Genomic DNA, 26,489 nt, shown 5'->3' with positions numbered 1-26,489 from the left:
GGCATTGCTTGTTGGTGATTATAGATGGCCAGTCAACTCTTAGAACTGCCATCTCCAAGCTTAGCAATGGAAATGGTTAGCTCACAAGTAATTCATGTTCTTTCTAGCTTAGAAGTGACTCATCACTGTGGGTTGTAAAAGAGAGTGAAGAAGTGGGCTCTCATGGATGTTTTGCCTGCACTTCTTAATCCCTTGCTCTGCTCAAGCTAACCAAGGAGTATAACCTTAGTTAAAAAGTCAGTCTGGGCTAAGGAAAAAAAAAAGTGTGGCAAATACTGACGTATTAGCTGACTCATTCATTCAACAAATGTTTGCAGAACACCTATTACATTTCAGACACTGCAAAGCAGAGGCTACAGCAATTGAAAACAAAGAACATCAGCAAAAACAATCTCTGCCATGAGAAGCACCCAGGAAACACGCCTAATATAGACTAGGGATGAATGGTGATTCAAGACGGCATCCCAAAGACATAACATTTGAGCTAAGTCTTGAAAACTGAATAGGGATGAGGCAGAAGACTTGGTGAGCTGAGTGAAGAGCATGTGCAAACATGAAACTTCTTGACCATACCTCCCTCTCATCAGAGATGGCTGATCTTTGTATACACCCACCATCTTAAGCTGAAACCGACCCTTACTCATCAGGGGCGGGAGTGGGGGTTGAGGGGTGGTTCTTTACCTGTCAGGAGAAATAGTTGCCCTGCTGTTGCCTTGTAAGGCCTTTTCTTCTCAGCTAAGTAAGTAGTATAAACAAGGACAGGGCAACAGGGATGACTTCGCTGCAAAATACTCACATCCATGTGGCCAGGCAAAGGGCCAACGCTAATCACAGCCTCCAGCACCTGCATACCCTCAGCTGGGGGGCTCAGTTCTCAAAGAGAAAACCACATAACGCCTGTCAGCACCTTGCTGTCTGCCTTGGGACAAGGCAATCGAGGAACTTGCCTGAATGCTTCCCACATGCTCCAAGGCCTGCTTCTCCGCATTTACGTGCTTTTCCGATACTGTAGTCCCAAACCCCAGCACAGAAGAATCTTCCGAATCTGGGATAGGAAGTGAGTGGAAATTCAAACATCTCTTAAAGTTAAAAGGAGTCACCTGTTTGACACTCAGAGACAGGTGAAGAGGCGGCTGCCCTGTTTAACAAAGGCTACCTTCAAGCAAGCTTCCTGCACAGGCAACCCGGGCAGCTGCAAAGGACCCCATGGTCAGAAGGGCTCTCATTCTTGGTTCAATGCTCTGCTGGAATTTTCTGGAAATTATTAATATTTTTTAACAAGGAATCATTCACACATCTTCATTTTGCACTGGGATCGACAAAGTTTTCATGAGTCCTGATAACCTTCCCCACCAAAGGTAAGATGGGGTGTCTAATCAAGCGCCTGGAGCTCTGTAGGAATGTGACATGATAGTGTGTTATAAAACATGTGACATGGAAGTGTGTTATAAAACAGAGAAAAATGAAACTTACAGTACAACTTTATAGTTTTTCAGGAAATATAGCATTGTTTGCTAAGTCAGGTACCCATGATTTTGATTTTCTAAGTTTGTTTCAGTTTGTTACCCCTGAAATACCACCTTCTTTTACTGCATTATAGACTTTACACAGTCCCTTTCTGTTTCTTTAGCCTGGAAGTGTAGCCCCAAATACAGACAATTCAAAGAAACACATAAAAATGTACCACACAGTGGTCAAAGCCACAGGACCAAGCCGTTTTCTCTGTACAAATTCTCACCTGTGTCCCAACTAATGAGAGATCACTATCCTCGTGTGTGTATCTTTTCTTTCACCACCTCGACCCACCATTCAGTGCCTTCTCAGCCGCAACTGGAGTTCTGCTTATGGTGATGATGCTACTCTCAAATCATGTTTTGGTAAATATATATGTGTGTGTGTGTCTGTGTGTGTGTACTTTTTTTTTTTTTACATCACCAGCACCTTGATTTTCATCAGGACAGGCTACATAATTTTCAGGCACAGTGCAAACTGAAATGTGGGCTCCTTGTCTGAAAAGTTTGTGAAAATTTCAAGGCAGCAAGAGTAACAGTATTAAACCTTGACAGGAGCCTTCTAAACATGGGGCCCATATGACTACACTGTTTAAAGCCCATGAAGCCAGCCTTGATTCTCTCTGGCCATAACTGGGGCCCACACCCACTCTTAACCAATCACTGATAAGTGGGTTGAGCCTTAGACTAAGAACAGCTGCCCTGGAGCTGGGCATAAGTTCATCTTCCCTTGAGTTGTATGGTATCTGGTTGCAAGGATTCATGGGTAAAACCAGGCTTTTTCTGAATAGACATGAGGAACGCATAATTACTGAGTAGCCAATAACAGCATCCATGATACCATACTGAATCCATGACTCAGAAGGAGGAGTCTGTCTTCAGAAGCCCTCTTTGATACAAGCCTTGGTTCCCTAGGGCCTTGATGGGTTATTCAAGTCATTCTTCCTTGAATCTGCCAACTCCCAATTCCCTTGTACTTCAGTCCTCGCCCCTGGTACCAACCCTGCCTGCAGGTACAAGTAGGGTGAGAAGATAGGTTCCATCTTCCTGGTGATTATCATGTAATTAAGGAACCATGACTGAAAGACCATAAAACACACGAAAATTCAAACAATAGAAAAATTTAAAAAACACCACTCATTAAAATCTCTATGTTAGTGTGAGAAGGTTACAGAAGTATCAGATTTAACAAGGTCTCCGTCTAGTCAAGGCTATGGTTTTTCCAGTAGTCATGTATAGATGTGAGAGTTGGACTATAAAGAAAGCTGAGTGCCGAACAACTGATGCTTTTGAACTGTGGTGTTGGAGAAGACTCTCGAGAGTCCCTTGTACTGAAAGGAGATCCAACCAGTCCATCCTAAAGGAGATCAGTCCTGGGTGTTCATTGAAAGGACTGATGTTGAAGCTGAAACTCTAATACTTTAGCCACCTGATGTGAAGAGCTGACTGATTTGAAAAGACCCTGATGCTGGGAAAGATTGAGGGCAGGAGGAGAAGGGTACAACAGAGAATAATATGGTCAGATGTGTCACCGACTCAATGGACATAGGTTTGGGTGGACTCCAGCAGTTGGTGATGGATAGGGAGGCCTGGCATGCTGCGGTTCATGGGGTCACAAAGAGTCGGACATGACTGAGCAACTAAACTGAACTTGGTGGAATACTCAAGTGAGTTCAGGAGGAAAGAGATTTTTATGGGGGAAGTGGTCAGGGTTGGATATTTGCAATGCATTTTGGAGCAGAAGACACAGATTCAGAATCCACAGGGGCAGAATTCTTACACAGAAATTCTGATAGTACAGTAAATTCTTTTCAAGAGTCAAACAGGTTTGTTTGGTGAAAGCAGACTGCACAAGTCATACAATAACGTCAGTGGTGAGAGGAAAAACATCACGCAGGGCAAAGTCATTACTGGGAAGTTAGATCCAGTGCAAAAGCCAACAGCACAGTTTCTAAAGATATATATAAACCATGAGTTTTTATACCTATGTGAAACTGTTATTTCCTTCAGAACATTCCCTGTTTCTTCATCTGGCCAAAATCCTGTTCAGACATTAAGACTAAGCTCAGGCCCTATCACTGCCAAGGAGTCTTCCTCTAACCTTCCTTGAGCCTTTCTCACTTTCCAGTACTTCTCCTTCTGGCTGAAAGGGGCTTAAGGTCTGTTTCTTGTCCATGATCTCAGTGTACGCTGTGACTTCTATTAAAATGATCTATTTTGGTGCCTCTCACTCACTGGAATGCAAACTTCCTAATATTAAAAATTCTTCCTTGTTCCTATTCTCTCCTTTGCCTTGATAAGTGCTCCAGTTATTATGTATCAACATGTAATAAGTACTTAAGAATGCCAGTTGAAAGTGATGTGAACATAATATATACAGGGACAATGATTTTTAATAATCTGTGTGTATAATGGCAGAAAAAAATATACTCAGAAAACAAGAATCTATGTGTAAAAAGTAGATAACTTTTCTACTACTGATGACCTTAGTGAGGTGTTAGAATAGACTGAATAAGCACAAGATGAATGGATTACACAACATGCCAGTCACAACCATATCTCCAAATTACTACTGAGCAAGCAAAGACAAAGACTCAGAGTCATAGAGTCTCTGGAAGGTGGCTTCTCCACCTGTGTTTAAAAAAATGCTTCAACAAAGGAGTTGAAGATTTGATGCTTTAGAACTATGGTGTTGGAGAAGACTCTTGAGAGTCCCTTGGACTGCAAGGAGATCCAACCACTCAATCCTAAAGGAAATCAACCCTAAAGATTCATTGAAAGGATTGATGCTGCAGCTGAAACTCTAATACTTTGGCCATTTGATATGAAGAGTTGACTCACTGTAAAAGACCCTGATGCTAGGAGATATTGAAGGCAGGAGGAAAAGGGGACAACCAGAGGACAAGATTGTTGAATGGCATCACCAACTCAATGGACCTGAGTTTGAGCAAACTCCAAGATACGGTGAAGGAGAGGGAAGCCTGGAGTCTTGCAGTCCATGGAGTCGCAAAGAGCTGGACACGACTGAATGACCGAACAACATCAACAAAACAGTGGCAAACTAAGGACTTTCCAATCCTCCTTCACATTTAATTTTCCATTTTGTTTTCCCATTCACACTAACTTTTATATTAATTTGTGCCTGCTTTTAGTGTGTGTACGTGTACACGCATGTGTGTGAGCAAGCTCATGCATGTTATCATCTAAAAAGAAAAATTCCTGATAAATTAACACTGATGTGAAAGGAACTGGATAGTTTAAAAAAAGTATCTTAACTCTCCCTTTTTGTTCAGTTGGATTTCGTAGTAGGCTTTCTCATGAACGTTTTCTTTAAAACCAGTAAATTATTGGTGAATTCCAACATCATTAGGAGATAACTTACCTCAGTTAACACTGGACAATATAATCACAATTTCTATGTTAATTTCATTGTTTTGTGTAAATACTTAATGGAAGAAAATCCAAACACTCTTGGAAAATATGAGAAAAGCAAGGTTCTAAATCTAGAATCTTCCAACTTTGTTATCAGTGCAAGACTGCCACAGTAAAAAGTGAGGCAATAACACATTTAGGTATGAGTACATAGTAGCTGCAAATCATAATTACTTCATATATATTCCTTACATTTGAAAAACTCAAATATATTTTTCATATCCTCAATTCTCAATATATGTTTAATGAGTACCTTATTAGAAATATTAAAAAAATTTGAAGACATACTTTGAATTTCAATGATCTTCTGTAGAGAAATAACGGCATTCATATTTGGAGTTTGGTGGAGAACATCTTCTGCAAGTGGCTCCAGCTGTAAGAACAGCAAATGATAACATGAGCAGGACATTATGACTTTGTAAGTTTGACAGAAGCAAACCAAACTGAAACAACCTTAAAAAAAGCTTGCTCCAAGAGCTAATTAACATTTTGCTGATATCAGTTCCAAAAGTGTAGCCAGTTTTATTTTCTGTTTTGTAGCAACATAATTAAATTCCAAGGGGCTTTTCTGTTGGTCACAAAACTAATCTATGAAGTCCCTGAAGCAGGTACGTGTCTGTGTATTAGTCGTATTTAAAAATCCGAGTTACTTGTGTAATTTTTGTAAGTGCCTCACAGAACTAATTCCATCCTGTGTGTAAATGCACTGGGCCTTGCAGAAAAAACCTCAGGGAAGCTGAAGTAGACAGAAGGTGGGAAGTCCATTATCCATACTTTCGCAGTGTTTTTGCATCTAGCTACCTTATATGTTTGGATATGTCACAGTAGAAAGCCACGACACATAGCTGCTCTTGTTCAATTGCTACTGAATACATAGCAGAGAAAAATTTCAAATATTTTACCAAAGATAAAACAACTGTACACTTTCATTAGGCTTCCACTGTATTCACATCTATGCAGATACCGACGTGGAAGCACAGGACAAATTCCTGTCTTGCAAATCTATCCTGATCTTCTGGAATAACACTGATTTTTCATGGGGAAGCTCAGCAAACATTGTTTTGAAGAAATGAAGAAGAGCTTTAAGTAATTTATGGAGTGTTCTGGCAGGACTAAATCTCATGATGCATCCCTGGGGAATACCTTGGTGATATGGCTTGGTGTGGAGCAGGACGAACTACACAGCCAGAGCGCTTACAAACAAAATAGCTGTCTAGCTATTGTGACCCAGAAAGCAAGGAAAGTAATAGTAAAAAAGGGACTGACAACCACAAAAAAAGCTTTTTTGGTAAATTTAAAGCTAGTAGTCTCAAACATACCAAACTATTATAAGGCAAGAATGGGAAATGATGTCATTAGACATTGTGCTAAACCATGAATTCATCTATATCCCTTCATCTGTAGGGGGAAAAAAAAAAGAATATAAAAAACTCCAGATTCCAAGTTTCCACAGCATATGCGAGTGAATCTTCCCCCCAGGGTCTCTTTGAATTGATTATTCTATACTTCAGTCATGGAATCTACAACAATAACACCTTTCTTCCAGATGCCATAGGATAGCAGACTAGCTCAGGGATATTTATACGTGGGTAGATTCACTAAATATAACTTTCCAGGGTGTTTTTCTTAGCTGCCTAAGAAAAACTTTTAAAACATCAAAAGGTTTACTTGCAATATAGTTTGGCCAGAGGGGAAAGAAAAAAAAAAAAAAACATAGTGAAACTTTCTGCAGTTTTAACCACTTAAAATTGGTTAAAAATCATTTAAAAAAATTTGGTATTTCAGATAGTATCTTAAAAAAATATGTTACCCTAGTAACACCCTCTTAACTCAGAGGAACTCCTGAATCATAAACGGAAGGTTACTTGGAAAACTCTTACCCAAGAATTAGACAGGGTTGAGCTACCTTGCTCATAAATAATCTTTCCTTTCACTTCTGTCTTGGGGCTTAGAGAAAAATTTTTCATAGAAATCAGGTAGACTTTCCTAATAAAACGTTCTGAAATATCATTCTGTGTTCGAGTACTTAAGAACAAAGGCACAACATTGTATCAGCATATTTGGTTCTTAGAAAAGCTTTCCTGCAACTTCAGGGTGGACATGCTGACACGCTGAAAGGCGCTGGCTCCTGGAACGGGAGCTACAGCCGAGCATGAACGTGAAAACCTCAGTTCTGGAATGCTCTCACATTAGGTCTGTGGGCTATTTTTAGGACTTAGGTTATGTAGAAAATAAAGGTGATTCAGGGTGTTAAGAGTAAAAATACAAACAGCCCTAAACCTCCAATTTGGAATCCTCAGTTAGATACGATAAAGATGTGTCTATTTATGAAAGTAACCTAGAGAATTAAGGCAATTACATTGATAATTTAAGCCTCCCAAACTGTTTTCCTGCATGTTTTAGGTGAATGTCATTTAGAGGATTTAACCTTCAGTAAATTGCCCAATTTGTTTCATTTTGAATGTATACACATAGACAGAGTTGAATTCACATGGTTCTCAATGTAGGTTCTTTATTTTTTCTCTAGTAGCTCTGCTGAGAAGGCAGTGGGTAATACTCTCAGTTGGCAAGAAGGCAAGCAACATTTAGATTCTGTTTTCATAAAATTAAAACCTTGTCTAGAGGACCACAGAATTGAGTTATCTTCTCTAGAAGAGTTTGCTGATTTAATAATTCACAATTATAAGCTCTAAAATATGTGACTAAAGCATCTATTTTATAAATATTTATGAGTATTGGTCATTATTAGTAAAATCTAATAACTAGCTGTAATAAAATATTAAAGTCATATTTTATAAAATTGGAGAAAAAAGAATATACAGTAAAGCTGTATTATGTATTTAGTTTGGCTGATAATATGTAGCAAAAATACTGGCAATGAGGCTACTCAATGTGAGTAAGAACTATTAAAAGATAAATAAGGAAGTATTGCAATATTTATGCAAACTCAAGAACTTCTTCATGTTTTATACTAGATAAAACAGATGCAGATGTAGGAAATCACACCTATCCTGCCATCTTTTTTGCACAATTCCATCAAGTAATAATAGTTGTAGGATATACTAGATGATTTTAACACAACTTCTTGACATCTGAAGCTCTCGTCTAGATTTCCTATATCTAAAGCTTAAATGCAATCATTACAGCAATTCTTAATATAGATTTTCAGACTCAATACAGGGATATTTATTTTTCTGTATCTTTTACAGAAAGTTACAATACTGTATTAATACAATTCAGATGATGTTTGTTAAGTTGCACATACCATGTAATTTCTAAGTACTATAGCTATTTTAATGCATCATAAAAGTTGTGGCCATTATAATGTTGTGAATAAATAATTTTTAGATTCTTTAGAACCAGATCATTTAAAATATCAAAAATCATTTTTGCTGGCACTAATGGAAATAGGCAAGGGTATTCTTGGAGAAGCTCAAAACTTACTTTGTACTTAAGAGACAAGGAAATCATCTCTATCATTTTCATGATTCAGAAAAGAACAGAAAAAAAAGCTAATCAGATTTTACAAAATATAACAGGTACGCGAGGATAGATGCACACATCAACCAAGCAAATGATCTACTAACTAATCTTAGCTTTTATATTACATTTCTCAGATATGCCAAGTATTTTTACACTCTTACACCTCTATGTATTCTGTTCCCTCTGAATTTTATTTTCCCCATCCTTCTTTGAACTGAAACCTTACTAAAGCATTCAAGGACTAACACAAACACTGCCTGCTCTGAACTCTTGTCTAAAATCCTCTGATAGAGCAAATTGCTTCCACCTCCTTGTCTCCTTTGCACACAAATACTCTGGTTTACTCAACACACAGTATTGTAATCAGCCATGTGTGTCATACTCTATTTTGTTGTAACCAATGTAAAGGCAAAGATAGGGCCTAGTATATAATAGGCACTAAAAAAAAAGTTGAATGAATGGAGAAAGGATTAATTGAAAGAAAACATGGGGAAAAAGAAAACAAGTTAAAGTGTTAGTCACTCAGTCGTGTCCGACTCTTTGCAACCCCATGGACTGAAGTCTTCATGGAATTCCAAGTCTCCATGGAATTCTCCAGGCAAGAATACTGGAATGGGTTCCCATCTCCTTCTCCAAGGGATCTTTCCGATCCAGGGACCGAACTCAGGTCTTCTGCATTGAAGGCAGATTCTTTAATGTCTGACCCACCAGGTACCCTTAAAACATGGGAGATAGGCTTTAGGTGGCTCTCCAAAATCAACTAGCCTAAATGGAGCAGATTCTTCCTCTTAGTTGCCTGCCATAATCAGGGCATGTTTTTAGACTAAAAGAGCAGGAAAATCAACAAAGATAATTCATTTTTAAATCAAAATAATTGATTTTAATTGATGTTTTAACTGATTTTTAAATTAATCAATTTTGTTAAACTTATTAATTCTAATAATGTATAAATGATTTTGTATAGGATTTCTAAATATACAGTCATATCTTATGAATAATGATTTATTTATGCCACTCCAATCTTACTATTTTTTAATTTCTTTTTCTTACCCTATTGCACTGTCTGGGACCACAAATATAATGGTAAAATGAAGCAGTGAGAGTAGGCACCTTTGTCATGTTTTTTATTTCAAGGAAAACTTTTCAGACTTCACCTTTAAATTTGAAGCAAACTATAGAATATTTGTAGATATCCTTTAATAAATTTCCCTTTTATTCCCAGTTTACCAAAAGTAGTTCATAATTCAGTATTTAATTTTTCAACTGATTTTTAAACATCTATTGAAATGGTCACATTTCTTCTTCATCCCCTTAATGTGGTGAACTATAACAACTAATTTTGGAATGTTAATATGTTACATTTGTGGCCTAAACACAATTATGGGTTTTTAAGATAATGATGAACTACTAATATTTTGTACAGGGTTTTAATTACTATCTTTATGAGCACAATTTTCCTGTAATATTCTTTTCTTATAAAATTATTTTCAGTTTGGGTATCTGTATTATACTAGTTAAAAAAAAAACAGTTGTGAAATATTCTTTTCCCATCTTTCCCTTTAGTCTAAAACAATGTAAATTATTAGCAGAATACACTGATGAAGCCATATGGGTCTGGTGTTTTCTGCAGGTATATTTAGTATTGAAGATTCAATTTTGTTAATTATAGTAGTGTTCAGGTTTTCTGGCTTTTTGATTCAGTTTTTGCAAGCTTATATTCTTACAAGGATTTTTTCCATTTCAAATAGAATTTCAATTTTCTTTTACATGAGGTTTTAAAAAAACAATTCTCTTATAATCCTTTTAATACATTAAAATCTCTAGTAAAGTTCCCTTTTTCATTCAGAGAGGTGGTAATGTAGGATTTCTCTTTCAACCAATCTTTCCAATGTTTCAACCAATCTATCAATGTTGAGAACTATTTCAAAGAACTAAAATTTGACATTATTAATCTTATATATTGTATGCTTGTTTTTATTTTGTTTCTTTATATTTCATTCACTCACTCCATGTTTAATTTGTGCTTTGATTTTCTAATTTCTTGAGTTCTGTGTTTCTGTCTGTAATTTTAAGCTTTCTTTCAATATATGCATTTAAAGCTTACATTTGTCTGTAAATTCAGGTTATAGTTCCATAATACTTCAGCTCAAAATACTAATTTTTACCATGATTTTTTTTGACACATGAGAGACTGTATTTTGAAATCTCCAAATATAGATTTTCTATTTGTCTTTTTATTTCAAATTATACAACCACTTTATTTTTTAGTCTTATTTTTTATTTTGTATCATCAGTATTTTATTTTTAATTGTATTGTAGAATACTTAACATGAGATCTAACTACTTAACACACTTTTTAAGTATGCAATACATTATTACTTACTATATGTACCATGTTGTAGAGGACAACTCTAGAGCTTATTCATCTTGCTTGATGGAATCTTATGCCCATGGATTAATAACTCCCCAATTGCCCTTCTCCTCATCCCTTGATACCACCATTCCACTATTTGATTTTATGGATTTAATTATTGTATATACCATATAAGTGGAATCATGCAATGTATGTCTTTTTGCAAATGGATTATTTCACTTGACATAATGTCTTCAAGGTTTATCCATGTTGTTGCATAGTGCAGAATTTGCTTCCTTTTAAACACTGACTAGTATTCCATTGTATGCATCTATTACATTTGCTTATTCAGTCATCTGTCAATGGACATTTAGCTGTGTCTATATCTTGGCTATGGTGGATAGCACTGCAATGTTCATAGTGCTAGTATCTCTTTGAGATCCTGATTCCGATTCTTTTGAATAAATATCCTAAAGTGGGACTGCTGGATCACATGGTAGTACTCCATTTAACTTTCTGAGGGTCCGCTCTACTCTTTCCCATAGCAGTTGTACCATTTTGTATCTTCATTGACAGAGTGCAAAAGTTCTACTTGCTCCATGTACTTGCCAACACCTGTTGTCTTTTTTTTTTTTTCCTTAATAGCGCTGTTCAGTTGCTCAGGTGTGTCCAACTCTTTGCAACCCCTATGGACTGCAGCACGCCAGGCTTCTCTGTCCTTCACTATCTCCAGAGTATGCTCAAACTCATGTCCATTGAGTCGGTGATGCCATCCCATCATCTCATACTCTGTCACGCCCTTCTCCTCCTGCCTTCAGTCTTTCCCAGCATCAGGGTCTTTTCCAGTGAGTTGGCTCTTCGTATCAGGTGGCCAAAGTACTGGAGCTTCAGCATCAGTCCTTCTAGTGAATATTTAGGGTTGATTTCTTTAGGATTGACTGGTTGGAACTCCTTGCAGTCCAAGGGACTCTCAAGAGTCTTCTCTAGCACCACAGTTCAAAAGCATCAATTCTTTGGCATTCATCCTTCTTTATGGTCCAACTCTCACATCCATACATGACTACTGGAAAAACCACAGCTTTGACTATATGGACCTTTGTTGGAAAAGTAATGTCTCTGATTTTTAATATGCTGTCTAGGTTTGTCACAGATTTTCTTCCAGTTAGCAAGCGTCTTTTAATTTCATGGCTTCAGTTACCAGCTGCAGTGATTTTGGAGCCCAAGAAAATAAAATCTGTCACTGTTTCCATTTTTTATAATAGTCATCCTGATATTATGACACATGGAAGTGATATCTCATTGTGGTTTTGACATACTTTTCCCTGATGAGTGATGCTAAGCATTTTTCATATAACTGATGGTGATTTGTACTAACATATTTTTTTGGGAGAAATGTCTATTCAATCCTTAGCCCATTTAAAAATCAGGTTTATTATATTTTAGTACTGAGCTGTTAAGTGTTCCTTATATAATTTGGATATGAACACCTTATCAGATATACAGTGTGCAAATATTTTCTCCCACCCACAGGTTGTTGTTTTTCTCTGTTAATTCTCTTTTTTGCTGTACACAGGCTTTCTAGTTTGATGCAGTCCCATTGGCTTGTTCTGTTTTGTTGTCAGTGCTTTTGGCATCATATCCATGAAATTACTGCTAAGAGCAAAGTCACAAAAGTTAACCCTTATTTTCTTTTTAGGATTTGTATAGTTTGAGGTCCTATGTTAAAGTATTTAACTCTTACCAGTTTATTTTTGTGTATGGAGCAAGATAAAGTTTCAGTTTCATTCTTTTATAAGTGGACATCTAGTTTCCCCAAAATCATTGTTCAAGAGACAGCCCTTTCTCCATTTTGCATTCCTGGCACTCTTTTGAAGATCCGTTGACATATATGTGAGGATTTATTTCTATTTTGATTACTGTAGCTTTGTAATTTTTTTGAAATCAGGATACATTAAGCTTCCAACTTTGCTCCTCTTTCTCAAGATTGCCTTTTCATTTGTGGTCTTTTGTGATTACATATGAACTTTAGAATTTTTTTTCTATTTCTGTAAAAAAATGTTATTGGGACTTTGATAGGAATTGTAATCCAATCTCTAGCTCACTTTGGACAGTATGGGCATTTTTACAATGTAAAGTCTTCTAATCCATGAATGTGGGATATCTTTCTATTTGTTTATGTTATGTAATATATATTCTAGTTTAGTTTCACTATGATATTATACTCTGCATGAAATCAATTAATTGAAATTTAATGAAACTTGCAGTACATCCACAAATATAATAATCTATTTTTGAAAACTTTACAAGTGTCCATGAAAAGAATGATATTCTGCAGTTACTGGGTATGGCCAATTATATATTTCAATTAAGGCATGTTTATTGAGGTGCTTAAATCTTATACATACTCCCCTTTTTACTGTCTTCTTTATCAGCTACTGAAAGAGGTATCTTAAAGTCTATCACTATGATTGTGGTATTAATTATTCCTTCCATTTGTTTCATTCAATGTTTTCTTGCTATGTTTTGAAGCTCTGTTATTAAATTATAACTTTTAATTTTTTATCTTACCAGTTAACAGAATATTTGAACTGTGAACCGTATATCTCTAGTTGTTTTTTCTTTGTCTTAAAGTTCACTTAACTGATACTGGTATAGCCATGTAAGTTTTCCTTTGTGTATTTCTGTAGTTTAACTTTTTCTTCACTTTTTATCTTCCAACTTTGTCATTATATCACAGGAAGTGTGCCTTTTAACAGTATTTTTATTACTATGTGATAACCTCTGCCTTTAATGGTGAACTAAATCCATATATTTATGTGGCTCAGACAGAAAAGAATCTGCCTGCAATGCAGGAGACCCAGGTTCAATCCCTGGATTGGGAAGATCCCCTGGAGAAGGGAATGGCTACCCATTTCAGTATTCTTGCCTGGAAAATGCCATGGACAAGTGACTGGTGGGCTACAGTCCACAGGGTTGCAAAGAGTTGGACACAACTGAGAGACTAACACTTGTGTATGAAATTGCACAAGGTTATTCTACAATTGCATACAAAAACACAGAGGGGACAAATGTAACCAAGACTGTTTTGAAGAAAAACAAACTGGGAGATTTCTTCTCCCACGTATCAAGATTTCCTATACCACTATGAAGTAAAGATAGTTTGACAATGTCACAAGGATAGAAAATGAGACCCGTGGAGAAGTTTAGAGTCTCCATGTATATATGTAGAAAGACACCACTGCTGACCCATAAGAAATGAATGGTCTTTTCAATATATGGTACTAGATCAAATATATATTCACATTAAAAAACCTTATGTACCCCAATGTTCATTGCAGCACTATTCACAATAATCAGGACATAGAAGCAAACTAAATGTCTATCAACAGAGGAATGAATAAAGAAGACACGGTACATATATACAATGGTACATTATTGTTGTTGTTTAGTCACTAAGTCATGTCCAACTCTTTTGTGACCCCATGGACTTTAGCCTGTCAGTTTCCTCTGTCCATGGGATTTCCCAAGCAAGAATACTACAGTGGTCCTTTTCCAGGGGATCTTCCTGACTCAGGGATCGAACCTGCTTCTCCTGCATTAGAAGGCAGATTCATTACCACTGAGCCATCTAGGAAGCCTGTACAATGGCATATTACTCAGCAATGAAAAAGAACAAAATAATGCCATTTGCACCAACATGGATGCACTTGAAGAGACTGTCATACTAAGTAAGTCAAAAAAAGACAAATATCATATATCACTTACATGTGGAATCCAAAAAAAGGGTACAAATGAAATTATTTATAAAACATAAGCAGAATCACAGATGTAGAAAACAACTTATGGTTACCAGGGGATGGGGAAAGAGGGATAAACTGGGAGATTGAGACAAACATACACACACACTGCTATACATAAAATAGATAACTAATAAGAACCTGCTGTATGGCACAGGGAACTCTACTCAATACTCTGTAATGGCATAAAAGCAATTATCCTTCAATAAAAAATAAATCAATTTTAAAAAGTGAATACATGTATAACTGATTCACTTGGCTGTACACCTGAAATTAACACAACATTGTAAATCACCTATACCACAAGAAAAAGTTTTAAAAAACTTCTGTGTTACGCTATATACATATTCAACTCCTGAAGAATGTGCATCTAAATGTTCAGGCAAAATCTTTAAGACGAGATTACAGAATACGTTCAGGATTTGGAATAAATGGAAAGAATTCAAAAAGAATTAATCCTAAAGGAAATGATTAATAAATAAAAGTAATTTTCAATGTAGTACTATTTACCAATGTACACGATTAAGAAGGTGAAAAGACAGATAAAATACTTCAACATATGAAACCAGCAACAGACTCTACAAAGAGCTGCTTAAATCAGTTAAAAAAGAAAAAAAGATAGTCTGAAAGTAAACAAAAAACCTGAATACGTTCTTCAGTAGGTGAAAAAGTGAAAGTGTTAGTTGTGTCTGACGCTTTGGAACTGCCTGGACTGCAGCCTGCTAGGCTCCTCTATCCTTGGAATTCTCCAGGCAAGAATACTGGAGTGGAAAGCTATTCCCTTCTCCAGGGGATCTTCTCAACCCAGGGATCAAACCTAGGTCTCCCAAATTGCAGGAAGATTCTTTACCATCTGAGCCACTGCTGCTGCTGCTGCTGCTAAGTCACTTCAGTCATGTCCGACTCTGTGAGACCCTGTAGACGGCAGCCCACCAGGCTCCCCCGTCCCTGGGATTCTCCAGGCAAGAACACTGGAGTGGGTTTCCATTTCTTTCTCCAATGCATGAAAGTGAAAAGTGAAAGTGAAGTCGCTCAGTCGTGTCTGACTCTTAGCGACCCCATGGACTGCAGCCCACCAGGCTCCTCCGTCCATGGGATTTTCCAGGCAAGAGTACTGGTGCCATTGCCTTCTCCACTAGGGATGTACAAATAATAAACAGAAGAGCTGCTTAAGTTCATTAGTATTCTGGAAAGGCAAGGCCATGATTATATACTACTATATACCCAATTAAATGTCTAAAATTTAAAAAGTCTGCTGATGCCAAGACTTGGCGGGATACAGAATAATGGAAATAGGTATTATGCTGCTGATAGAGTATGAATTGTGACAACCCCCATGGAAAGCAGTTTGATATTTTCTACAAAAAAATAAATATATGGATACTTCATGACCCAGCAATAATTCTACCTTTAGATATATGCTGAACAAAAATGTGTGTTCAAATGTACCAAAAAGATATATAAAATGTCTATCACAGCACTGTTACTAATGGTCCCTAAACTAAAAAAAATTCCCTACATTCATTAAAAGTGAATAGATAAATAAATCATGACATTGTCCTGGAAATTCTTTTTATAGAATCTAATAATAAAAATGAAGAAACTATAGCTAGCTGCAATAACATGGATTAATCCCACAATGTTGAGCAAAAGAAGTTAGATGCAAAGGTATGTGTATCTATAGTATGATTTCATGTATATAAATCTCAAAAACAGGAACAGGCAAATTAAAATCTTATGTTCAGAACTAAAAACCTCGTTACGTTCAGAAAAGAGAAAGGAAGTACTAATTGGGAAAGTGTGTATGTGAACTATTGAGGTACTGAAATTATTGTCCCCGTTGATGGTTATATATGTGTCGTATTTGTGATATTTCTGAGTTGTACATTCATGCCTAAACCAGTTTCCTGGATAAATATTATATTGAATAATTAAAAGCAATTTAAAAAGAGACTATGTTTTCTAGCATAAGGGAAGAGGGAAACTAGTCTACTTCTACTTCTTGAGTCCATGCTTTTTCTACTATATTATGGCACATCTAAGGAAAAAAAAGTGAGATTATAGATTTTGCAGCAAGAACAAGTTATATTCTTAAATACAGGCCACAAATTCACTTACAAAGGGAACTGAAAGTCCCCTATAACATGCAAAGCAACTCAGAAAAGAAACAGAGAAAGCGTTCAGTTGTCCGGACCAAAGATATTGTGGAATTTTGGAAGAATATGATGATCAAGACCAAGAGGATAAGGGCAGCAGACTGTCATATAGACCTGACCCTCCATGCTGATGAACTATTTTCAATTCCCTAGTGAGGAGGGATTGGTGGTTAAAACCCAGCTATCATTTAAATAATTATCTTAGAGATGTCTGCAATTAGTTGTATATGTTTAATTTGATTGCTTAAGTAAATCTGGATATAATTTTATCCATATTGTGATTCATGAGTCATTCTCCAAATAACTCTTTACTCATTTGGAGTCATTAAAATCCTTGACTAAACAGATGGGGGGGAAAGTAAATCAGAACAGATTCTACAGATCATCAAGTTACTATACTGACAGACTACTGAGATTATTCAGACTGAATCTGCCTGCAACCTACCTTCATACAGACAATGGCGACATCACACAGCAATAAAGAAACATCTCTGGCCAAGGGACGTGATATAAGCCTAACATATCTTATGAGAATATCAGGAGGACCAAGAGGCAAAGGGTACAGTCATGGACATTCAATTCACAGGAGATACTGAAGGATTCCTTTAAAAAATAACAGGAACAAGTGGGCTAGCCTAACAGATTATTACAGTGGTTATTACTCTATTACGTGAGTTCTACCCAAAGCTATTGCAGCTCAGAGACATGTAGCTTACACAATGTATTAGCCAGTGAATGGAAGGAGGAAGACCATAAGGAAGTGCCTCTGTTTAGTATCATATCCAAATAGTAATACCACAGTTTCCATGATACTTAACTGGAAAGTTTGGACACAGTGGCATATTTAACTATCTATGACAATAACTAAATAATTAAAAATGAACTTACAGGTAAAAAGGAGGAGGAATAATGGCCTGTTAGAAAAAGGATAATGAGTACAAATAGTTGTATAATTCAGACTATTGATATTTTGTTTAAACATTGAGGTTAGAGTGTAACTTTGCAATATAATGAGAAAATATTTCAAAATGCACAGCTGAGTTAGGAAAATACTACATATATTAAAATGTGCGTGTTAAACTGAAGTTTCAGTAACATTTAAGGGATGTGTGGTCAGTGCTTTGTGTGTAGTTTCCTAACATAATGTCCATAATCTAGACATCCATAATTGATTAAAAAAAAAGCTTAATTCATTTTATAAGCAAAAAATCTTGTTTCCAAGTCCCTGTTTTACAAAATAAGTTTAAATCTGATAGCTACATTTTGTAAGTCCTCATGTTTCATTGTCTGTGATTCTTGTCTTATCCTCACTGGCTTTTTAATTTTCTCTTCTTTAGTCTGATGATTTGCATGTGTTTATCTTAACTTTTTGTTAAGTAGAACAGTATTCTTACTATACTGTTTTTGAAATGTTGACTTTTCTGCTAAGAAGACCCATTTCATATCATGTAGCAGTGGTACAGTGCTAACTGTTTAACAGCTGACTCAAAAATAGCTGTAATTTGTATTCATAGCATTTGCTGATTGCCATGGTGTAAATACTCCCACCGGGGCTTATTTCAAGCTAACAATGTGATATCACTGAACTCAGATTTAAGTGGAGAGACACACACTTAGGTCTCATGAGCCATTAAGAGGAAGCTCTAAATACCATTGAAACATATGTAAAATAGATGACCAGTGCAAGTTTGATGCATGAAGCAGGGCACTCAAGGCCAGGGCTGTGGGACAACCCAGAGGGATGGAGTGCGGAGGGAGGTGGGACGGGGGTTCAGGACGGGGAGACACATGCGTATACATGGCTGATTCATGTCAATGTATGGCAAAAACCACAACAGTATTGTCAAAAAATTATCCTCCAATTAAAATTAATTAATTAAAAAAAAAGCCAGCCCTAACATTGCACTGATAGACTGTCATTTTGTTGGTTGATAATTGAGGGAAATTGTTCCTAATGATTATTTCCCTCAATGCATGCGTGCATGCTAAGTAGCTTCAATCGTATCTGACCCTTTGTGACCCTATGGACTGTAGCCCACCAGGCTCCTCTGTCCAAGGGATTCTCCAGGCAAGAATACTGGAATGTATTGTGATGCCCTCCTCTCCAGGGAATCTTCCCTACACAGGAATCAAACCTACTTCCTCAATAAACTTTTTTCTTTTTTGGTAGAAGACTGCCTTATTCAAAAATCATACACTGTTTTTTTTTTTACCCCCAAGAATAGAACTCATTTGTTCAAGTCTTCCACATTTTCCATAGGAATTCTAATTCCTTACAGGATTCCACTCTACTGATCCACCCTCATTATTTACTGTTACTCCACTCAAAGTAGTCTCTCCTCTGCCAAAGTCAAAACAAACTCAACAAAGAGCCAGCCACAATTCCAAGAAATCCTAACATCTTTATCTAGGTATCTCTATTTTAAGAGAGAACTCCTTTGCTTAGATTTTAGCTTGTCAGATTACACTTTTTATTCAAGACCAAAGTTAAAAGTTACTTCCTCTATTAAAATATTCTTCTGTCCTCACACAGTTAAAAATAAAGGGTCTGACATTACATTCCCCAAATACTTTGTTTATATTTCTTTTACTTTTATTGTATTAGAACTTATGGGTATAACATTTAAGTCTGATAAAAGACTATTTAATGAATAGATGGATAAATGAATGTCATAACATATTTGCTTCACCACTGAAAAGAAATGCTTTCTTTGTTTTATTGGTAACCAGAACCCTATGAAGCATCCAGCTTCCCCCTCTACATTCCCCTTAACACCTTCTGAAAAGCCTAAAGACAAACAGTACAGAAGACCTGCATGATGGAGTTTTGAATTATCCAGATAACTTCTACTTTAACTGGCATTTGCTAAACTAAATAAGCAGAAAACTCCACAATTACTTCGGCTCTACTTCTCATAAGCTTGTAAGAAATACAAATCCACATGCTACATCTACGATACAGAGTATCTTCAAATAATATTTTCTAAAACGTTTTAACTCTTTAGATTATCCACTCTCTTTCAGAGTGTGGACAGGTTTCAAAGTCTAAGAGAAGACCATGAAAAAGATTGTTCTGGATTATTTTCCCTGTATTCACTTCTCGCTTTCTCTACTCATGACTTGCAACTATTTAGGAGCTTGTAAGCTTTCCTCGATTCACACCAGTTCCCCAATGGAGTCAGCCATACACAATCTGGAGGATGAAAAATATGGTAAAATGAGTTCTCCGTTCACAATCTAATACAAACACACCCCTGATGAGCAATTCAGACAACACCTCAAGAGTTCACCTCAGTGGGGGTTGTCAACACTTTTAAGCCAATTCAAGAGACTTTTTCAGCACCTTTGGAGCAAAAAAGTCATCTTGGAGGATTATCAACATACACAATCACTAAATGTAGCCACTGCTGCTGAAATCCAAGCAGCTGAGCCTAGGCAACAGGACACAGCAGGGAGAGAGGAAGAGAGGGAAGGGAGAAAGGCCTAGAAGCCGGACCTTAATAAGACTGAGGGAGATTAAGAAAAGACAGGCTATAAAAAAAAAAAGAAAAAGAAAAAGAAAAGACAGGCTATAGACTCAAATGCTAAGTGTGGAACCTCCAGGACTGGAGCTGTAGCATCATCTCGACAGCTTCCATGTCTATGGCAATTTGTTTTCTTTTTTTCCTCACAAGCTTACAACTGTCCTTTATTCTGTTTTGACAGGTGGTCTTTTAATAGCCATGTTCTCTCTTTGTCCTCTTTTCTTTTTACCTAAGTTCTTCAGTGTTTTCATTTTAAATTCCATAGGCATGCCAACTGCCTAAGCTTTTCTCACCTCTTAAGAAAATTTCTTTCAGCAGCAGAAACCTAGGGTGCTCCTAATTGGCTTTGCCTGACATTAGGCAAATATGGCTTTAAAGCAACTGTGACATTGTCGGCCAGCTAGCACAAATGCCAGCCACCAAAATCAGTTTCTCTGAGAACTTCACAGATGTTTCTATTATTATCACGAAGAAACCACACGACTATTCACACAAGTATCTCTGATGCTATCCCAAACAACCTGAATCTTCACATTTAGACAGTCACTTTAATGTCTTACTGCTCAGTTTCTAAGTGCTTCATTAGAGAAGTTCAAAAATAATCATCATACAGTGATTGGACTGATAAATCTAAGTTATGAACTTTGCCAAGAAAAAAAAAAGAATTCTGGTATGTCTTCAAAAATCACTTGCCTCAAGGAATTTCCTGTACCATGCTCAAATTAGTTTTAATCCAATAGTATATTATTTTGACTGACCTTGTGCATATTTCTCAAAAGAATAGTTAAGAGATGTTTTGCTAATTAGATCACTTTCATGATAAAACATATTTAAAAAGAACAAATGCCTATTTGGGGTGTGACACTCAGATAACTTAATTAAAAAAAATTGTTTGTGGTACCCATTTACGTATCTACACTGAGATGCAGAGCCAACAGTTCTTGCTGATTTTACAATCCCTTTGGGTTATGTAATACATATTATTCTGCTGATAATAAGTCATATGAAGCAGCATTTTGCTGTATTGACATGGCCTAGCCAAGAACAACAAGGAAAAGAAACAGCATTAAAAAAAAAAAAACTGGCAAAATGTTTATGAATTCTAATCCTCTGCACATGAATAAATACATCTGACAAAGTACAGAGTCTCTCAAAAAAGCCCTTCTTGACCTTCTTAATTTGAGTTCAATTGCATGTTCAGTGTTGAGAAGCCAGAGTAGGTTCTGCCAACGTTTCAAGCTCAAGCTTTACTATATTTTGTTACTTGTAAAAGTGAAATCCCAGATAATAAGTTATAATTATCCTATTAATCACCTGAAAGGGGAGTCTGGAGGAAAATGGGGTTTGAAATTGCAATAATTGGTATCCTGAAAGACATCCTTTTTTATTTTCTTACTTAGAGCCTACCACGTAAAACTACTATGCAAACAACATGCATGCGTTTTTTCCAGTCGTGAGGTGCGTGCAGTGTGCCTTATAGGTTAGTTTCTATAAAGGAATGAAACTTAAAACTTCAATGTAATCATGCTGTTAGTCATGATGACCTTTGAACTGGAAAAAAATACAGAAATCCAGACCATGGATTATAAATTATATTGTCAATGAAAGTGAGAAGAACCTTTTGTTTCCTAAGTTGTTTCAAGTATTACATTTTCATTTCCTTTTTTCAAATGACTTCTAATGCACAACACAAATATATTTTTCTTTCATTTGTCATTTAAAAAATCTGTCTTTCTCTTCGCATTGTCTCCTTTGTATACTGGTAGATCTGACACATCAAAATTTACTTTTCAGAGTTCAATATACCAAATCCATCTGTTGCCCTTAAAATATTTCATGAAAAATCTATATTTCTGCTTATATCCCTCAGATTTCTCAATTAAAAAATACATACAGACATAGATTACTTAAATCTCTTTGAGTTCAAGATGAAAAAATTTTAGATCATGCTTATGTAGTTGAAGACATCCAACAAAAGGAACAGGCAGTATTTAGGGTATTATAAGGAAGAAGCACAAGCTGGAATCAAGATTGCCGGGAGAAATATCAATAACCTCAGATATGCAGATGACACCACCCTTATAGCAGAAAGTGAAGAGGAACTAAAAAGCCTCTTGATGAAAGTGAAAGTGGAGAGTGAAAAAGTTGGCTTAAAGCTCAACATTCAGAAAACGAACATCATGGCATCTGGTCCCATCACTTCATGAGAAATGTGGAAACAGTGTCAGACTTTATTTTGGGGGGCTCCAAAATCACTACAGATGGTGACTGCAGCCATGAAATTAAAAGACGCTTACTCCTTGGAAGAAAAGTTATGACCAACCTAGATAGCATATTCAAAAGCAGAGACATTATTTTGCCAATAAAGGTCCATCTAGTCAAGGCTATGGTTTTTCCAGTGGTCATGTATGGATGTGAGAGTTGGACTGTGAAGAAAGCTGAGCGCCGAAGAATTGATGCTTTTGAACTATGGTGTTGGAGAAGACTCTTGAGAGTCCCTTGGACTGCAAGGAGATCCAACCAGTCCATTCTGAAGGAGATCAGCCCTGGGATTTCTTTAGAAGGAATGATGCTAAAGCTGAAACTCCAGTACTTTGGCCACCTCATGTGAAGAGTTGACTCATTGGAAAAGACCCTGATGCTGGGAGGGATTGGGGGCAGGAGGAGAAGGGGACGACAGAGGATGGGATGGCTGGATGGCATCATTGACTCGATGGACGTGAGTCTAGGTGAACTCCGGGAGTTGGTGATGGACAGGGAGGCCTGGCGTGCTGCGATTCATGGGGTCTCAAAGAGTCAGACACGACTGAGTGACTGAACTGAACTGAATAACTAAAAAAAATTTACCGTAAGACATCCAGAAAACTGAAACTGGTTAAATAGCCAATGTGGCCAAATATAATCATTTAGTTTATCACTTTCTGGAACTTTTAGTATTTATACACCCACATGGGCATGTTAACATTGGCCAATGATACTTTTATCCCTTCCTCTATTTCACACCTGGTCTTTCTAAAAATGTAGAGAAAAGGCATAAGTTTCAAACTTTAAATTAGGTGACAATCCTCTAGTGTCAGCAATGGCTCTATGAAAACAGTGTCTTTGACCTCAAGGTATAGAACTCATATAACAAACTGATCAAAGGCCTCCCAGTCAAATTAGCATACCAGGGAAGGAAGGTACAAAAACACATCCATTTTGATTTTTCAGTAAATTCAAATAAATTAAGAAAAACAGTAATTCCATACAACTGACTTGCATCTGTTCTGAAATACATCATCTTTTAAAGTGGAGACCACAGGAAAAATTATTCCATCCTCATTGGAAATCCTCCTATGGAAGGTGGGAGTGGGCCAACTGCAAAGATTACAAGAGCACAGAGATTGAATCTTATTTGAATAAATTAGCTCAAACAGAGCCAGTGAAATCCATAACATCCTTTCACATAGTTGGAAAAGTCGTTGGCTTTTGCAACTGGATAACATTTCTTTTTGGGCAGGTCAATCATCCATGGAGCCACAATCCACAACATACTGTGATTTTCTGCACATCTGGTGTAAGCCTTTACATGCAAATATTAAAACCAGCCTACTTCCTTAAAATGTTTCTATATCTAAAATGAAGTAAGTAATTTTAAGAATACAGGTGGATATGCAAAATATGTTATCTAGTAGGCAAATAGACTAGCCCACATTAATTGATAAGGTACTATAATAAAAGTAGTATTTCTTTTTTGCACTCCTTTATTTCAACAACAACAACAAAGAATACAAAAAAAATAAAAACCTCAACATTGTTTGATATTATTTGTTCCCAGCAATCTCAGAAATATTCTAATATTTAGAATATCTTAGACACCATGAGCTATGTGTGCTATGAAATAGCAGTCCATTAAATACAACATTTATCACCATGTAGTTATATCCTTTGAGTTACTGTGCTGCTAATATTACACAGCAGAGACAAACTCAGCAGTCTTTACCTTCTCATATTTTCTTTCAAATTAAAAATGTGCATATTTACTTAAATATTGCACAATAGTAATACTGAAGCATCATAGGTTTGAAAGATAATGAGGACAATAAAATATATGCAATCGGTGTGCAAAATAAAAGGTGTGTTTTCACTTCAAAAACACTACAGGTGAAAACATGAGTTACTGTTAAAGACAGTATGAATGAGAGATTGTTAAAATGATTTAAAAATTCTTTATTGAAGGTTAATTGCTTAACAGAATTGTATTGTTTTCTGTCAAAGCTCAACATGAATCAGCCAGGATATTTATATGTTTATTTTATAAGCAAAGTAATATTTAAAGTTAATAAAAAAGGCAAAATATATAAAGTAGCTACAGCATTCTGTATATTTACTATTAATAAAGGAAAGTGCAAGTTGATCAGTGTGTCCGACTCTTGCAACCCCACTGACTGTATAGTCCATGGAATGCTCAAGGCCAGAATATTGGAGTGGGGAGCCTTTCCCTTCTCTAGGGGATCTTCTCTACCCAGGGATTGAACCCAGGTCTCCCGCATTGCAGGTGGATTTTTACCAGCTGAGCCACAGGGGAAGCCCAAGAATATTGGAGTGGGTAGCCAACCCCTTCTCCAGGGGCTCTTCTGGACCCAGGAATCGAACCAGGGTCTCCTGCATTGCAGGCAGATTCTTTACCAATTGAGCTCTCAAGGAAGCCCATTAAAAAATGAATTGACATAAAAATAATGAATGCACATAAACTTTGAAATATTTGTTGAATTGCAATCACTTTGTCCAAAGGATTTCCATGGTCTGGAAGTGAATCTAATGGTAATTTGATCTGAAGTCTACAGAGTAGTCAGAAAATATGTTGTAATTCAGTTATGTGATGTGGGAAAAAAAAAAAAAAGAATGACCTTTGGCAATTCTAAGTTCAAATCTTGGATCTACTGAGTTCTGGGTTCATGACTTTGAATGAATTTCTCAAACCTCTTTGAGACACATTATCACCACCCATAAGACACAAATAATATACATCTCTCAGTTAAGTTGCTCAGTCATGTCCAACTCTTTGTGACCCCATGGACTACAGCACGCCAGGCTTTCCTGTCCATTACCAACTCCCAGAGCTTGCTCAAACTCGTGTCCATTGAGTCGGTGATGCCATCCAATCACCTCATCCTCTGTCGTCCCCTTCTCTTGCCTTCAATCTTTCCCAGCATCAGGGTTTTCCAATGAGTCAGTTTTTTGCATCACGTGGTCAGAGTACTGGAGTCTCAGCTATAGCATCAGTCCTTCCAAAGAATATTCAGTGTTGATTTCCTTTAGGAGTGACTGGTTGGATCTCCTTTCACTCCAAGGGACTCTCAAGAGTCTTCTCCAACACCACAGTTCAAAAGCATCAATTCTTTGGCACTCAGCTTTCTTCACAGTCCAACTCTCACATCCATACATGACTACTGGAAAAACTATAGCTTGACTAGATGGACTTTCATTGGCAAAGTAATATCTCTGCTTTTTAATATGCTGCTTAGGTTAGTACTAGCTTTAATTCCAAGGTCCAAGTGTCTTTTAATTTCATGGCTGCAGTCATAATCTTCAGTGATTTTGGAACCCCCCCAACATAAAGTCTCTCATGTTTCCATTGTTTCCCCATCTAAATGCTGTGAAGTGATGGGACTGGATGCCATGATCTTAGTTTTTTTAATGTTGAGTTTTAAGCCAACTTTTTCACTCTCCTCTTTCACTTTCATCAACAGGCTGTTTAATTCTTCTTCGCTTTCTGCCATAAGGGTGGTTTCATCTGGATATCTGAGGTTATTGATATTTCTCCCAGAAATCTTGATTTCAGCTTTTGCTTCATCCAGCCCAGCATTTCTCATGATGTATTCTGCACATAAGTTCAATAAGCACAGTGACAATATACAGCCTTGACATACTCCTTTCCTGATTTGGAACCAGTCTGTTGTTCCATGTCCAGTTCTAACTATTACTTCTTGATCTGCATACAGATTTCTCAAGAGGCAGGTCAGGTGGTCTGATATTCCAATCTCTTGAAGAATTTTCCATAGTTTTTTGTGATCCACACAGTCAAAGGCTTTGGTGTAGTTAATAATGCAGAAGTAGCTGTTTTTCTGGAACTCTCTTGCTTTTTCAATGATCCAACGGATGTTGGCAATTTGATCTCTGGTTCCTCTGTCTTTTCTAAATCCAGCTTGAACATCTGGAAGTTGAAGCCTGTTGAAGTTGAAGCCTGTACT

General features: G+C 36.7%; 1 protein-coding gene across 13 annotated transcripts in view; it reads right to left on the bottom strand.

The window, feature by feature from the left end:
- The window catches only part of HDAC9 (histone deacetylase 9), a 1,049,156-nt gene that overhangs the window by 46,928 nt on the left and 975,739 nt on the right, over window positions 1–26,489 (bottom strand). For all 13 annotated transcript variants that reach the window (XM_070787186.1, XM_070787187.1, XM_070787178.1 and 10 more), the window contains one exon: window positions 5,232–5,316. In XM_070787186.1, the coding sequence (XP_070643287.1) occupies window positions 5,232–5,316 (85 nt within the window). The remainder of the gene's footprint in view (window positions 1–5,231; window positions 5,317–26,489) is intronic.

Source organism: Bos indicus, chromosome 4 (genome assembly GCF_029378745.1).
Source record: "Bos indicus isolate NIAB-ARS_2022 breed Sahiwal x Tharparkar chromosome 4, NIAB-ARS_B.indTharparkar_mat_pri_1.0, whole genome shotgun sequence".
Lineage (NCBI taxonomy): Eukaryota > Metazoa > Chordata > Mammalia > Artiodactyla > Bovidae > Bos > Bos indicus.
Note: the sequence above shows the minus strand (reverse complement) of the source record. Positions and strands in the feature narration are given on the sequence as shown.